The sequence below is a fragment of the Balaenoptera ricei genome, chromosome 19, assembly GCF_028023285.1.
Source record: "Balaenoptera ricei isolate mBalRic1 chromosome 19, mBalRic1.hap2, whole genome shotgun sequence".
NCBI lineage: Eukaryota > Metazoa > Chordata > Mammalia > Artiodactyla > Balaenopteridae > Balaenoptera > Balaenoptera ricei.
In genome coordinates this window covers 51,246,837-51,263,785 of record NC_082657.1, presented here as the reverse complement: position 1 = coordinate 51,263,785, position 16,949 = coordinate 51,246,837, and the positions used below count along the sequence as shown (strand labels likewise).

The 16,949-nt window shown below is 38.6% G+C and overlaps 1 protein-coding gene across 4 annotated transcripts in view; it reads left to right on the top strand.

Moving 5' to 3' along the window:
* The window catches only part of WDR59 (WD repeat domain 59), an 88,937-nt gene that overhangs the window by 42,996 nt on the left and 28,992 nt on the right, over positions 1-16,949 (top strand). For all 4 annotated transcript variants that reach the window (XM_059904818.1, XM_059904816.1, XM_059904819.1 and 1 more), the window contains 6 exons: positions 658-790; positions 924-1,048; positions 9,941-10,105; positions 12,611-12,706; positions 12,862-13,018; positions 13,522-13,591. In XM_059904818.1, the coding sequence (XP_059760801.1) occupies positions 658-790; positions 924-1,048; positions 9,941-10,105; positions 12,611-12,706; positions 12,862-13,018; positions 13,522-13,591 (746 nt within the window). The remainder of the gene's footprint in view (positions 1-657; positions 791-923; positions 1,049-9,940; positions 10,106-12,610; positions 12,707-12,861; positions 13,019-13,521; positions 13,592-16,949) is intronic.

Here is a 16,949-nt window from a genome sequence, read left to right as displayed (position 1 = left end):
CACCTGTTAAGTGAAGCCCTTTCCAGTTTTTGCCCCATAAGTTGTATCTGTTCTTATATGAAGCACAGTGGTCCCTGTGTGAACTGCTTTCGTGGCCCTTGCTTTGCTCTGCCCCATCACGGGGTTCTGTCTTCTCATCCGGTGGCTAAATTCCTTGAAGGTGGGATCGCTGTCTCACTTGTATTGCATCCCATACAGCACTCTGTACAGAGTGGATAGAAAATTCTGGGTCAGATTTGCTACACTGCTTAGTACCAAGTCATTCATGAGCAATTTTGGTCAAATATCATCACCTTATTGCCTTTTAAATCTGTTTTCTCCAAAAAGTACCATTTGCTCCAAATGCTTTGAGGTTATGATATTTTTGCTCTTGCGTTGGCTGAATAACTCCATCAAGGCTGGAGTTTAAAAGGTTTTCTGAGATTTGCGTAAACTACGAACAGGATAAAACATTTTCCAGGGTAGGCTGATAGAGTCTGTTACCCTGTGTATTTAACCAGGGAGAATTGGTGATGTGCAAAACTTATTTTGATTGTATCAGTTTGGGGCTGACATCGCTCTCCTTTGTGATTCCCATTTTTAAGTCAGAACTCAACCAAACACGACAGTCCTTTCCACTGACTTCTCTAGACCGAGATCTCCTCCCCTCTGTTGCAGCTTTGTGCAAATGACATCTTAGATGGTGTTGATGAGTTCATTGAGAGCATTGCTCTTCTGCCGGAACCAGAGAAGACCCTTCACACTCAGGAGACGGATCACCAGCACAACTCCAGCCACGGGGAGGAAGAAGGTAATTGGTCACACTGATGTTTTAGGTGCGGTGCCCCTCTCTGCATCTCCGAGTTGAGGCAGATACCCCAGAACTGCTCTCTGAATCCATTTCAGAAATCTTTTCCAACAAGTTACCCTCTCTCTCCTGCTAGTCTTAAAGGAAGACCCCCCAAGCAGCCTCCTGGAAGAGAAGAAATCAGAGCAGCTGGGCCTGCCTCAGACTCTGCAGCAGGAGTTCTCCCTGATCAACGTGCAGATCCGCAACGTGAACGTGGAGGTGCTCAGGCTTAGCGAACTGTCTCTCGCTTGCGGTTGGCGGTTGGTGGTTGGTGGGTGAGGGGACTATTTCAGCCATGATTTAGGCTAGTAACATAGCTTTGCTGCTCTAACAGGGAAGTCTCTGTGCTTGCTTTTTTGTTTTCTAGGTTATCTAAGGACATAGATATTTTACAAATGCAGATTATTTTCCCTTACCCTATTATTTTCTCATAAGATGAACCAAGGGATAAACTGATGCTCAAATGTCTTAAAATCTCCTTAGATGCTCTAACGCCTCATTTTACTCTATGTGAAGATGCTCAGCTCCTGGAAAGTTTAGTGTTTTGGCGGGGGTTACTGGCAAAGTTAATGGCAGGGCTGAGTTTGGAAGCCAGCCTCTTGACTCTCCAAGGCTCTTAGTACTTTGCTGTACGATCTTGCCTTGTAAGCTGATCATTTCCTCAGAGATTTAGATGCATGTTAAGAAGGTGACCAAGCCTCTTTGTTCATTTAACACACGGAGAGGTTTACTCTTTTCCTTTTGGGCAGGTACTGAAATTCTGTGCTTCAGGGAATTGAGTCTTTCTGTGAAGGAGTTTTAACACTTGATTAGTTTTTCTTTAGCCCAGATTCAATTAACAGTAGGCCTGGATCTGTGCACTTACATAATTGTCTCATTTGGCCTTTAAAACAGCTCTGCAATAAGTGGTTTTATCCCCACTCTACAGATGAGGAAACAGAGACACTACGAAATGAAATAACTTGTCCGAGGTCAACAACTGTTTGAATCTGAGTCTCCAGATTTCCCATATGTGTGGCTCTTTTTGCCATCGTCCAGCTGCCGTCTCTAGTTGGCAGCACAAGAAATCAAAAGAGATAAAGGATTCCTTGATTAATTGGTTATCTATATCAACTCAGTTTATATTCCCTTTGTCCCAGTTGAGAACAGTTTGGATATCTAGTGATCTAGTCTAAGAAGGAGATCTTGATTCCTTTCCCAGGACTGCTTTTTAAAAATTACTGAGAGGGACTTCCCTGGTGATCCAGTGGTTAAGACTCCACACTTCCACTGCAGGGGGCGCGGGTTCGATCCCTGGTCAGAGAACTAAGATCCCACATGCTGCATGGCATGGCCAAATAAAAAAATAAAATAAAATAAAATAAAAATTACTGAGCTATAATTCACATACCACAAAATTCACCCTTTTAAAGTTTACAGGGACTTCCCTGGTGGTCCAGTGGTTGAGACTTCACCTTCCAATGCAGGGGGTATGGGTTCGATCCTTGATTGGGGAGCTAAGATCCCACATGTCTTGAGACCAAAAAACCAAAACATAAAACAGAAGCAATATTGTAACAAATTCAATAAAGACTTTAAAAATGGTCCACATCAAAAAAAAAAAATCTTAAAAAAAAAATAAAGTGTACAATTTAGTGGTTCTTAGTACATTCACAAAGCCATGCAGCCATCACCAGTGCTACTTCCAGAGCGTTTTCATCATCCCCAAAGAAACCCTACATCCCCTAGCAGCCTCTCCCCATTTCCTGTATCCCCAGCCCCTGGCAGCCCCTCATCTCCTTTAGAGAGGAGGATTTTCCCAGGAGTCCTTTTTTTTTTTTTGACATCTTTATTGGAGTATAACTGCTTTACATTGTTGTGTTAGTTGCTGCTGTATAACAAAGTGAATCAGCTATACGTATACATATACCCCCATATCACCTCCCTCTTGCGTCTCCCTCCCACCCTCCCTATCCCACCCCTCTAGGTGGTCACAAAGCACCGAGCTGATCTCCCTGTGCCATGTGGCTGCTTCCCACTAGTTAGCTATTTTACATTTGGTAGTGTATATATGTCCAAGCCACTCTCTCACTTCATCCCAGCTTACCCTTCCCCCTCCCCATGTCCTCAAGTCCATTCTGTATGTCTGTGTCTTTAATCCTGTCCTGCCCCTAGGTTCTTCAGAACCATTTTTTTTTTTTTTTTTTAGATTCTGTATATATGTGTTAGCATACAGTAGCTAACACATGTTAGCATACATTTCTCTTTCTAACTTACTTCACTCTGTATGACAGACTCTAGGTCCATCCACCTCAATACAAATAACTCAGTTTCGTTTCTTTTTATGGCTCAGTAATATTCCATTGTATATATGTTCCATATCTTCTTTATCCATTCATCTGTCGATGGACACTTAGGTTGCTTCCATGTCCTGGCTATTGTAAATAGTGCTGCAATGAACATTGGGGTACATGTCACTTTTTGAATTATGGTTTTCTCAGGTTACATGCCCAGTAGTGAGATTGCTGGGTCATATGGTAGTTCTATTTTTAGTTTTTTAAGGAACCTTCATACTGTTCTCCATAGTGGCTGTATCAATTTACATTCCCACCAACAGTGCAAGAGGGTTCCCTTCTCTCCACACCCTCGCCAGCATTTATTGTTTGTAGATTTTTTGATGATGGCCATTCTGACCGGTGTGAGGTGATGCCTCATTATAGTTTTGATTTGCATTTCTCTAATGATTAGTGATGTTGAGCATCCTTTCACATGTTTGTTGGCAGTCTGTATATCTTCTTTGGAGAAATGTCTATTTAGGTCTTCTGCCCATTTTTGGATTGGGTTGTTCGTTTTTTTGATATTGAGCTGCATGAGTTGCTTGTATATTTCAGAGATTAATCCTTTGTCCGTTGCTTCGTTTGCAAATATTTTCTCCCATTCTGCAGTTTGTCTTTTCGTCTTGTTATTGGTTTCCTTTGCTGTGCAAAAGCTTTTAAGTTTCATTAGGTCCCATTTGTTTATTTTTTTTTTTTTTTTTTTTTTTTTTTTTTTTTTTAGTATTAGTTGTTTGTTTTTTTATACTGCAGGTTCTTATTAGGCATCAGTTTTATACACATCAGTGTATACATGTCAATCCCAATCGCCCAATTCAGCACACCACCATCCCCACCTCACCGCAGTTTTCCCCCCTTGGTGTCCATATGTCCATTCTCTACATCTGTGTCTCAACTTCTGCCCTGCAAACTGGCTCATCTGTACCATTTTTCTAGGTTCCGCATACATGCATTAATAGACGATATTTGTTTTTCTCTTTCTGACTTACTTCACTCTGTATGACAGTCTCTAGATCCATCCACGTCTCAACAAATGACTCAATTTCGTTCCTTTTTATGGCTGAGTAATATTCCATTGTATATATGTACCACATCTTCTTTATCCATTCGTCTGTTGATGGGCATTTAGGTTGCTTCCATGACCTGGCTATTGTAAATAGTGCTGCAATGAACATTCGGGTGCATGTGTCTTTTTGAATTACGGTTTTCTCTGGGTATATGCCCAGTAGTGGGATTGCTGGGTCATATGGTAATTCTATTTTTAGTTTTTTAAGGAACCTCCATATTGTTCTCCATAGTGGCTGTATCAATTTACATTCCCACCAACAGTGCAAGAGGGTTCCCTTTTCACCACACCCTCTCCAGCATTTGTTGTTTGTAGATTTTCTGATGATGCCCATTCTAACAGGAGTGAGGTGATACCTCATTGTAGTTTTGATTTGCATTTCTCTAATAATTAGTGATGTTGAGCATCTTTTCATGTGCTTCGTGGCCATCTGTATGTCTTCTTTGGAGAAATGTCTATTTAGGTCTTCTGCCCATTTTTGGATTGGGGTGTTTGTTTCTTTGATATTGAGCTGAATGAGCTGTTTATATATTTTGGAGATTAATCCTTTGTCCGTTGATTCATTTGCAAATATTTTCTCCCATTCTGAGGGTTGTCTTTTCGTCTTGTTTATGGTTTCCTTTGCTGTGCAAAAGCTTTGAAGTTTCATTAGGTCCCATTTGTTTATTTTTGTTTTTATTTCCATTACTCTAGGAGGTGGATCAAAAAAGATCTTGCTGTGATTTATGTCAAAGAGTGTTCTTCCTATGTTTTCCTCTAAGAGTTTTATAGTGTCCAGTCTTATATTTAGGTCTCTAATCCATTTTGAGTTTATTTTTGTGTATGGTGTTAGGGAGTATTCTAATTTCATTCTTTTACATGTAGCTGTCCAGTTTTCCCAGCACCACTTATTGAAGAGACTGTCTTTTCTCCATTGTATATCTTTGCCTCCTTTGTCATAGATTAGTTGACCATAGGTGCGTGGGTTAATCTCTGGGCTTTCTATCTTGTTCCATTGATCTATGTTTCTGTTTTTGTGCCAGTACCATATTGTCTTGATTACTGTAGCTTTGTAGTATAGTCTGAAGTCAGGGAGTCTGATTCCTCCAGCTCCATTTTTTTGCCTCAAGACTGCTTTGGCTATTCGGGGTCTTTTGTGTCTCCATACAAATTTTAAGATGATTTGTTCTAGCTCCGTAAAAAATGCCATTGGTAATTTGATAGGGATTGCATTGAATCTGTAGATTGCTTTGGGTAGTATACTCATTTTCACAATGTTGATTCTTCCAATCCAAGAACATGGTATATCTCTCCATCTGTTGGTATCATCTTTAATTTCTTTCATCAGTGTCTTATAGTTTTCTGCATACAGGTCTTTTGTCTCCCTAGGTAGGTTTATTCCTAGGTATTTTATTCTTTTTGTTGCAATGGTAAATGGGAGTGTTTCCATAATTTCTCTTTCAGATTTTTCATCATTAGTGTATAGGAATGCAAGAGATTTCTGTGCATTAATTTTGTATCCTGCAACTTTACCATATTCATTAATTAGCTCTAGCAGTTTTCTGGTGGCAGTTTTAGGATTCTCTATGTATAGTATCATGTCATCCGCAAACAGTGACAGTTTTACTTCTTCTTTTCCAATTTGTATTCCTTTTATTTCTTTTTCTTCTCTGATTGCCGTGGCTAGGACTTCCAAAACTATGTTGAATAATAGTGGTGAGAGTGGACATCCTTGTCTCGTTCCTGATCTTAGAGGAAATGCTTTCAGTTTTTCACCATTGAGAATGATGTTTGCTGTGGGTTTGTCATATATGGCCTTTATTATGTTGAGGTAGGTTCCCTCTATGCCCACTTTCTGGAGAGTTTTTATCAGAAATGGGTGTTGAATTTTGTCAAAAGCTTTTTCTGCATCTATTGAGATGATCATATGGTTTTTATTCCTCAATTTGTTAATATGGTGTATCACATTGATTGATTTGCGTATATTGAAGAATCCTTGCATCCCTGGGATAAATCCCACTTGATCGTGGTGTATGATCCTTTTAATGTGTTGTTGGATTCTGTTTGCTAGTATTTTGTTGAGGATTTTTGCATCTATATTCATCAGTGATATTGGTCTGTAATTTTCTTTTTTTGTAGTGTCTTTGTCTGGTTTTGGTATCAGGGTGATGGTGGCCTCATAGAATGAGTTTGGGAGTGTTCCTTCCTCTGCAATTTTTTGGAAGAGTTTGAGAAGGATGGGTGTTAGCTCTTCTCTAAATGTTTGATAGAATTCACCTGTGAAGCCATCTGGTCCTGGACTTTTGTTTGTTGGAAGATTTTTAATCACAGTTTCAATTTCATTACTTGTGATTGGTCTGTTCATATTTTCTATTTCTTCCTGGTTCAGTCTTGGAAGGTTATACCTTTCTAAGAATTTGTCCATTTCTTCCAGGTTGTCCATTTTATTGGCATAAAGTTGCTTGTAGTAGTCTCTTAGGATGCTTTGTATTTCTGCAGTGTCTGTTGTAACTTCTCCTTTTTCATTTCTGATTTTATTGATTTGAGTCCTCTCCCTCTTTTTCTTGATGAGTCTGGCTAATGGCTTATCAATTTTGTTTATCTTCTCAAAGAACCAACTTTTAGTTTTATTGATCTTTGCTATTGTTTTCTTTGTTTCTATTTCATTTATTTCTGCTCTGATCTTTATGATTTCTTTCCTTCTGCTAACTTTGGGTTTTGTTTGTTCTTCTTTCTCTAGTTTCTTTAAGTGTAAGGTTAGATTGTTTACTTGAGCTTTTTCTTGTTTCTTTAGGTAGGCTTGTATAGCTATAAACTTCCCTCTTAGAACTGCTTTTGCTGCATCCCATAGGTTTTGGGTCGTCGTGTTTTCATTGTCATTTGTCTCTAGGTATTTTTTGATTTCCTCTTTGATTTCTTCAGTGATCTCTTGGTTATTTAGTAACGTATTGTTTAGCCTCCATGTGTTTGTCCTTTTTACGTTTTTTTCCCTGTAATTCATTTCTAATCTCATAGCGTTGTGGTCAGAAAAGATGCTTGATATGATTTCAATTTTCTTAAATTTACTGAGGCTTGATTTGTGACCCAAGATGTGATCTATCTTGGAGAATGTTCCGTGCGCACTTGAGAAGAACGTGTAATCTGCTGTTTTTGGATGGAATGTCCGATATATATCAATTAAATCTATCTGGTCTATTGTGTCATTTAAAGCTTCTGTTTCCTTATTTATTTTCATTTTGGATGATCTGTCCATTGGTGTAAGTGAGGTGTTAAAGTCCCCCACTATTATTGTGTTACTGTCGATTTCCTCTTTTATAGCTGTTAGCAGTTGCCTTATGTATTGAGGTGCTCCTATGTTGGGTGCATATATATTTATAATTGTTATATCTTCTTCTTGGATTGATCCCTGGATCATTATGTAGTGTCCTTCCTTGTCTCTTGTAACATTCTTTAATTTAAAGTCTATTTTATCTGATATGAGTATAGCTACTCCAGCTTTCTTTTGATTTCCATTTGCATGGAATATCTTTTTCCATCCCATCACTTTCAGTCTGTATGTGTCCCTAGGTCTAAAGTGGGTCTCTTGTAGACAGCATATATATGGGTCTTGTTTTTGTATCCATTCAGCCAGTCTATGTCTTTTGGTTGGGGCATTTAATCCATTCACGTTTAAGGTAATTATCGATATGTATGTTCCTATGACCATTTTGTTAATTGTTTTGGGTTTGTTTTTGTAGGTCCTTTTCTTCTCTTGTGTTTCCCACTTAGAGAAGTTCCTTTAGCATTTGTTGTAGAGCTGGTTTGGTGGTGCTGAATTCTCTTAGCTTTTGCTTGTCTGTAAAGCTTTTGATTTCTCCATCAAATCTAAATGAGATCCTTGCCGGGTAGAGTAATCTTGGTTGTAGGTTCTTCCCTTTCATCACTTTAAGTATATCATGCCACTCCCTTCTGGCTTGCAGAGTTTCTGCTGAGAAATCAGCTGTTAACCTTATGGGAGTTCCCTTGTATGTTATTTGTCGTTTTTCCCTTGCTGCTTTCAATAATTTTTCTTTGTCTTTAATTTTTGCCACTTTGATTACTATGTGTCTCGGTGTGTTTCTCCTTGGGTTTATCCTGTATGGGACTCTCTGCGCTTCCTGGACTTGGGTGGCTATTTCCTTTCCCATGTTAGGGAAGTTTTCGACTATAATCTCTTCAAATATTTTCTCTGGTCCTTTCTCTCTCTCTTCTCCTTCTGGGACCCCTATAATGCGAATGTTGTTGCGTTTAATGTTGTCCCAGAGGTCTCTTAGGCTGTCTTCATTTCTTTTCATTCTTTTTTCTTTAGTCTGTTCCGCAGCAGTGAATTCCATCATTCTGTCTTCCAGGTCACTTATCCGTTCTTCTGCCTCAGTTATTCTGCTATTGATTCCTTCTAGTGTAGTTTTCATTTCAGTTATTGTATTGGTCATCTCTGTTTGTTTGTTCTTTAATTCTTCTAGGTCTTTGTTAATCATTTCTTGCATCTTCTCAATCTTTGCCTCCATTCTTATTCCAAGGTCCTGGATCATCTTCACTATCATTATTCTGAATTCTTTTTCTGGAAGGTTGCCTATCTCCACTTCATTTAGTTGTTTTTCTGGGGTTTTTTCTTGTTCCTTCATCTGGTACATAGCCCTCTGCCTTTTCATCTTCTCTATCTTTCTGTAACTGTCCATTTGTTTATTTTTGTTTTTATTTCCATTTCTCTAGGAGGTGGGTCAAAAAGGATCTTGCTGTGATTTATGTCATAGAGTGTTCTGCCTATGTTTTCCTCTAAGAATTTTATAGTGTCTGGCCTTACATTTAGGTCTTTAATCCATTTTGAGTTTATTTTTGTGTATGGTGTTAGGAAGTGTTCTAATTTCATTCTTTTACATGTAGCTGTCCAGTTTTCCCAGCACCATTTATTGAAGAGGCTGTCTTTTCTCCACTGTATATTCTTGCCTCCTTTATCAAAGATAAGGTAACCATATGTGTGTGGGTTTATCTCTAGGCTTTCTATCCTGTTCCATTGATCTATATTTCTGTTTTTGTGTCAGTACCATACTGTCTTGATTACTGTAGCTTTGTAGTATAGTCTGAAGTCAGGGAGCCTGATTCCTCCAGCTCTGTTTTTCTTTCTGAAGATTGCTTTGGCTATTCGGGGTCTTTTATGTGTCCATACAAATTGTGCAATTTTTTGTTCTAGTTCTGTGAAAAATGCCATTGGTGGTTTGATAGGGATTGCATTGAATCTGTAGATTGCTTTGGGTGGTAGAGTCATTTTCACAATGTTGATTCTTCCAGTCCAAGAACATGGTATATCTCTCCATCTGTTTGTATCATCTTTAATTTCTTTCATCAGTGTCTTATAGTTTTCTGCATACGGGTCTTTTTTCTCCTTAGGTAGGTTTATTCCTAGGTCCCAGGAGTACTTTTAACTTGAGTCAGGTTTTTAACATCTTCCTGCTTTATTTTCCCATCTCAAAATAAATATAACAAGTTTCAGCCTATCTCACAGCTTTGGGATGAAGCTTTTTTAAGTAAAAACACTTTGAACTTATTAAATCGGTGCTAAAATTAAAAATCCATTTTGAAAATGAGTTGTCCACATCTTCCAAATTCATCTTTGGAGACTCTCTCTCACTCTGTTACCAGGAACCTAGAGCATTCAGTTACCTTATTTAAACCTGTTTGCATCTGAAGACCCTTTGCAGTTCCTCTCCAAAGCAGCTATTGATTTGTCCCCTGCAGATGGACGCAGCAGACAGGAGCTGCACAGTGTCTGTGCACTGCAGCAACCACCGCGTCAAGATGCTGGTGAAGTTCCCTGCGCAGTACCCGAACCACGCGGCCCCTTCCTTCCAGTTCATTAACCCCACCACCATCACATCCACTATGAAAGCGAAGCTGCTCAAGGTGGGCATCTGTGTTCACAAGTTCTCCTTGATGTCAGAAGTGGAGAGCACTGCTCATGTGCATCAGTGTCTGAGTCGAGCAGTGAAGTTGAGTGAAAAAACCAATCGATAAGATTTGGACCTCATGTGTCCTTCCGTCTGGCAGGGTTAACAACTGTATTCTTTTTGTGTAGGAAACATTGGGCGCTGGTTCTTAATCTCTTTGGGTCATGGACCGCCCCCTTCTAAAGTCTAATGAAAACCACACACCCTTCCACAGAAAAATTTGCACAGATATTGCATATAACTTCAGAAATATTGCATATAAATCATAGGCAATTATGTAATTGCATATAATCTCACAGATCTCTTTAAAGCTATGCGTTAATCCCAGGTTAATACAATACAATCTCATTTATTTGGAAACTATAGGCAAAATGTATTCTGAAGCTAAAAGATACTTTTTAATCAGAAAAAAAGTATGTAAGGTCATTAAAAAAAATCTGCTCCATAAAAGGAGATGTTGTTACTTAGAGTGAGGCTGGCTGACTGGACACGTGAGGTGTGTGATAGGACAGCGGTGCCTGAATGGAGGGGTACAGCCTGGAATCTCGTCTTTACCCTTACAGGTTCAGAAACTTGATTTGTCAGTTCACACAGAGCTGATCAGGTGGAATCCTCATAGAAAAGCCCCATGACCTGAGATACGTCTTTTTCGGTCTGAGCAGCATCACATGTGAAATAGCAGAAATATCCTGACAGCACCAAGTTGACCTAAATGCTGTTCATTTTTTGCCTAGTTTGTGTTATATACACTTGATTGTTCTATCTTCTTGGGGTATGATAGGTAACCAAGAAATTGTTCAAGCTTTGTAAGGGTCTGTGAAATGCTAATTACTCAGATTTTGTGGTACTTGACATTTTGTCCTTGGAGTCTGAACATTTCGTTGCCTTGTTTGGACATACAAAAAAGATAGATTTTTCTATTGGTATAAAAATGATAGGGTAAGCAAGTGTTTTAAAGGTCTAATTCAGTGCTGTCCAATAGAAATGTGATGCAGACTACATGTAATTTTCAATTTTCTTGTAGCCATGCTAATAAAAAAAAAAAGGTAAATTAATTTCAATATTTTAATTTAATCCAGTATATCCAAAGTATTATCATATCAACATGTAAGCAGTATAAAAATTATTGCGATAGCTTACATTCTTTTTTTTTTTTCTTTTTGGTACTAAGTCTTCAACTTTTGGTGTGAATTTTATGCTTACAGCACATCTCAATCCAGACTAGCCACACTTCATGTGTTTTATAGTCTGGTAATGACTTCCATGTTAGACAGCCCAGGTCCAATTTACATGCCTATCTTCAGTATGTGTATGTCAGTTTATATCGATAGCATGTGCTTTAAAATGTTAAGCTCCATATATATATGTATATAAAATATATATATGTTATTAAAGTATAGTTGATTTACAGTGTTGTGCCCCAATCTCTGCTGTACAGCCAAGTGACTCAGTTATACACATATATACATTCTTTTTTTAATATTCTTTTCCATTATGGTTTATCCCAGGAGATTGGATATAGTTCCCTGTGCTATACAGTAGGACCTTGTTGTTTATCCGTTCTAAATGTAATAGTTTACATCTACCAACCCCAAATTCCCAGGCCATCTGTCTCCCTTCCCCTCACCCTTGGCAACCCCAAGTCTGTTCTCTATGTCTGTGAGTCTGTTTCTGTTTTGTAGATAGGTTCATTTGTACCATATTTTAGATTCCACATATAAGTGATATCATATGGTATTTGTCTTTCTCTTTCTGACTTACTTCAATTAGTATGATAATTTCTAGTTGCATCCATGTTGCTGCAAATGGCATTATTTTGTTCTTTTTATGGCTGAGTAGTATTCCATTGTATGTATGTACCACATCTTCTTTATCAATTTATTTGTCAGTGGACATTTAGGTTGTTTCCATGTTTTAGGTATTGTGAATAGTGCTGCTATGAACATAGGGGTACATGTATCTTTTTGAATTATAGTTTTGTCCAGGTATATTAGGCTTTATATTTTTAAAGGACCCCCCCAAAAAAGGTACATTTTAATTTTCACTAAAGTGAAATCTGTTCCCCCTGGCGTGTATGTATCACATGGAACAGTTTTCAGTCCAGACTGGAGGATATTACTCTAAGTGATGCTGAGATTTCTCATGGAGGAGGGTGGGGTCGGGAGAGAGCAAAGGAGTAGAATTCACTATAAAGGAAGAATGGTGGTTCTAATTGTGTTCTCTCAGAGCCAGTGCATGCGCCTGCCGTGGCAAAGGAAAGGGCTCCTGGAAGAGGATTCACAAATGAATCTTCTCCCTGAGCCTCTCGGGGAGGGGGAAGGTGGTGTGTTGCGTTGGCGGCCTCAGACACGGCCACGCTCTGGTACCCCAGCATTGTTGCTGCTTCCGATGCTTCACACAATAAAAAAGAATCAGGAGAAAGAATGTTGCTCTTCTTGACTGCGTTTTGTGCCTTTTCTAGATCCTGAAAGACACTTCCCTGCAAAAAGTGAAACGCAACCAGAGCTGTTTGGAGCCCTGCCTGCGCCAGCTTGTCTCCTGCCTTGAGTCTTTTGTGGTGGGATCCTTGTTACCAACCTATGCTTTGGGGTTTCCTTTCCTTTCCTCCTCCCTAAAATCCTGGGCTCCCTGATCTTGTAATAATGTGTCCTGTTTTGTAATTTGGCTTGAAGACAGACTGTGGGTTTTAGTCTCTTGATTTTAAAATTTCAGAACCAAGAAGACAGCGCTTCCAGCAATCCCTTTGCGCTCCCGAACTCTGTCACGCCGCCCCTACCGACATTTGCCCGGGTGACCACCGCCTATGGGTCCTACCAGGATGCCAATATTCCCTTTCCCAGGACCTCGGGGGCCAGATTCTGCGGGGCAGGTTGGTCTCTTTCTGTTCTCTGATTCTAGATTTCGAGAGAGAGAAGCTAAGAATGTCTGTATAAAAATTTCCATCAGAAAATGTTTCTTTGTTTTTATTTCCTGAGAACTCAAAAGATTTCTGTCATAGTGTTATCTGATGCCGAATTGGCATCTGGGGACATACCCTAAGAATGTTCACCAGATTTACAGACTTAATTTGTTTGATTCTGATGAGTGTGAATTTGAGTCTTGACTCAGCCTATTGAAAATACACATAGGAAATATAAAGTACCTGTGAAGACTTTTTCCAAACCACATACATCCCATCTCTCCTGAATCCTGGAGATTCTTATCTTTGTTTTTATTAAGTACGGCTGCCATTGTGAGCCTGTGTAGCTTAGGATACTATGTCTTATCCTTCAGGTATATTGAGGTAGACAAAAGATTGACCAGTGCTTTCTTAGGATTTCCCACGACCAGCTCATTGACCTTGATGTGCACATGTGATGTCTCCTTTGACAGGGTACCTGGTGTATTTCACAAGGCCCATGACGATGCACCGAGCAGTGTCTCCGACTGAGCCTACTCCGAGGTGAGTCTGGGAGATGCAGGTGTAAGCTACATTCATGGGCCAGAAATAGGCAGACATCTGGGAATTTGTCTTTGGACAATTTGTGTTAGTTATAAGATTTACTCCCAAAAGATCATAGTTCATTGAATTTCACCCAAGCTGAGATTTCTACTGTAAAGTTACTACTAGAAGGAGTTGCTTAATAAAAACTGTTGTCAAAACAAGGCAAATTCTTTTTTAATGTGCTTTTCCCCTATTGCTAAAGTATTATCTGAACATTAAATAAAACTAGAAAAATAGCAAGAGATAATCTGTAGTCCCGTAACACTAATAGGCCACTTCTGACATTACCACACACATGTAGTGTATGTGCAGCCATCACTGGAGTAAATTCTAGAACCTTTTCATTATCCCAAAAAGAAACTTTGAATCCCTTAAGGGTCACCCCAGTCCCTAAGTCCCCCATTCCTCCAGCCCTGGGCAAACACTGATCTACTTTCTGTCTATAAATTTGTCTATTCTGGACAGTTCGTATAAATGGAATTATATGTGTGTTCTTTTGTAACTGACATCTTTCACTTAGTATATTTTCAAGGATCATACATGTTGTAGCATGTATCAGTACTTCATTTCTTTTATTGCCAAATAATATTCCATCACATGTATATACCATGTTTTATTTATTCATACATCAGTCATTGGACATTGGGACTATTTCCACTCTTTGGCCATTATGAATAATGCTGCTATGAATATTCTGTGCAAAGTTTGTGTGGATATATATTTTTTCATTTTTCTTGGATATATACCTAGGAACTGAATGACTGGATCATATTGTAACTTTTTTTCTTAATTAATACACTTTATCTTTTAGAGCAATTTTATGTTCATAGCAAAATTGAGTGCAGAGTACATATACCCCTGTCCCCACACCTTTACAACCTTCCCCATATTAGTGGTTTTTTAAACTTAAATATTATGCTGTAGACTTCTGGTTCTACAGTGTGATGACCAGGATAACTTGGAAACCCTCCTGCTACAAACACCTGGTTATATTGTATATGATATAATTAGCATACTTAATGATGAATAGCTAAGCTAACAAGAAAGAAAGGACATTGCACCAAGTTCATGAGCAGGTGCTACGGCTGTCCTGGGAGTTTGCCAGTTTCTGCAGTAACCCAGGCAGATGAGAACTTGGCGCTACAAGAAGTGGGAGTTAAATGCCAGAGAACGCCCTACATTACACCAGATTCCTTATTCGAAAGGTTGGACTAGAAAACAATCACCTACTCTTTTTTTTTTTTTAATTTATTTTATGTTTTTGGCTGAGTTGGGTCTTTGTTGCTGCATGCAGGCTTTCTCTAGTTGCAGCAAGCGGGGGCTACTCTTTGTTGTGGTGTGCAGACTTTTCATCGCAGTGGCTTCTCTTGTTGTGGAGCACGGGCTCTAGGCACGTGGGCTTCAGTAGTTGTGGCTCACGGGCTCTAGAGCGCAGGCTCAGTAGTTGGAAGACACGGGTTTAGTTGCTCTGCGGCATGTGGGATCTTACCAGAGCAGGGCTCAAACCTGTGTCCCCTGCATTGGCAGGCAGATTCTTAACCACTGTGCCACCAGGAAAGCCCCCAATCACCTACTCTTAAAAGGAAACAACAGATATCTGTATCTGGACTTTGGGTCAGCGGGAAAATGTTCCTATTAGAACATTTTTCATACTAACAGTATTTTATTGGGGTATAATTTAGGGTACACAAATGTGAAGTCTGTACCTTGATGACCAGCACCCAGATCAGGATACAGAGCCTTGTCCTCACTCCCAAAAGTTCCCTGGTCGCTTTACCCAGAGGAAATGATTCTTCTGCTTCCATCATTGAAGTTTAGTTTGCCTGTGCTTGAACTTCATCTAAATAGAATCATCCAGCATGTACTATTTTATGTCCGGCTTATTTTGCTCAACTTAACGTTTTTGAAATTGATCCACGTTGTTGCGTGTATCAGTAGTTCCATGGTATGAAAATAATATAATTTGCTTATTCATACTCCTGTTGATGGACATTTGGATTATTTCCAGTTTTTATTTTATTATATGTAGACCTACACATACAAGTCTTTTTTTTTTTTTTTTAATTTCATACAAGTCTCTTTATGGACATGTGTATTAATTTCTCTACCCAAGGAGTAGAATCCCTGGGTCATAGGATACGTGCATGTTTAATTTTATTAGAATTGCCAAAAAGTCTGTCCCCAGTGGTTATGCCGTGTTATACTCTTCCAGCAATGTTTCAGAGTTCTGGCTGCTCCACATCCTCTCCAAAACTTGGTGTTTTTAGTCTTTTCAGCTTTAGCCATTGTGGTGGGTGTGTAGTATTATCTCATTGTGCTTTAATTTGTACTTCCATGGTGATGACTAGTGATGTTGAACAGCTTTTGTGTGCTAATTGACCACTTGGATATCTTCTTTTGTGATTTGCCTGTTCTAGTATTTTGTCCAGTTTTTTTTAGACTGTGTTTCTTATTATCTATTTGTAGTAGTTCTTTATCAATTCTTATTGCAAATCCTTTGCTGTGTGTATGTATTCATTTGCTCCTAATCTATGGCTTATCTTTCTCCCTCTTTAATGATTTTCAATTTTCAGCAGTTATTAATTTTGATGCAGTTCAGTTTATCACTTTTTAAGTGTTAGGGTTAGTGCTTCTGTGTCCTGTCTAAAAAAAATCTCTGCCTATCCCAAGGTCATGAAAATATTCTGTGTTTTCTCTTAAAAATTTATAGGTGTAAATTCCTTATCTAAGGTCTGTAATTAATCTCAAAGTAATTTTTGTGTGTGATGTGAGGTAGGGGTCAAAGTTTTTTTTTTCAGTAGAGATATATAGTTGTTATATATATAGCACCATTTATGGAAAAGATTTTGCTCTTGTTGAATTTGCATTGATACCTTTGTTGAAAATCAGTTGACCGTATGTTTTGGATCTATTTCTGGACTCTATTTTTTTCTTTTGTTTATTGGTCTCTCCTTATGCCAGCACTATACTGTTAATGTAGGTTTATATAGTAAGTCTTCAAATCTGGTAATGTTAAGTCCTCTAACTTTATTATTCTCATTCAGGATTGTGTTGGCTACTCTAGATCTTTTGCATTTCTGTAAAAATAGAAATCAGCTTACTGGTTCCTACAGAAAAAAGCCTGCTCATATTTTGATTGGAATTGTGTTGATTCTATAGATCAACTTGGAGAAAATTGACACCTTAACAATCTGGAATCTTCTAGTCTATTAACACGGTGTATTTCTCTATTGTTTTGAGTCTTTAATTTCTCTCAGCAATATTTTGTATTTTCAGTGCACATTTTTTCTTTAAATGTGTTCCTAGGTATTGAATG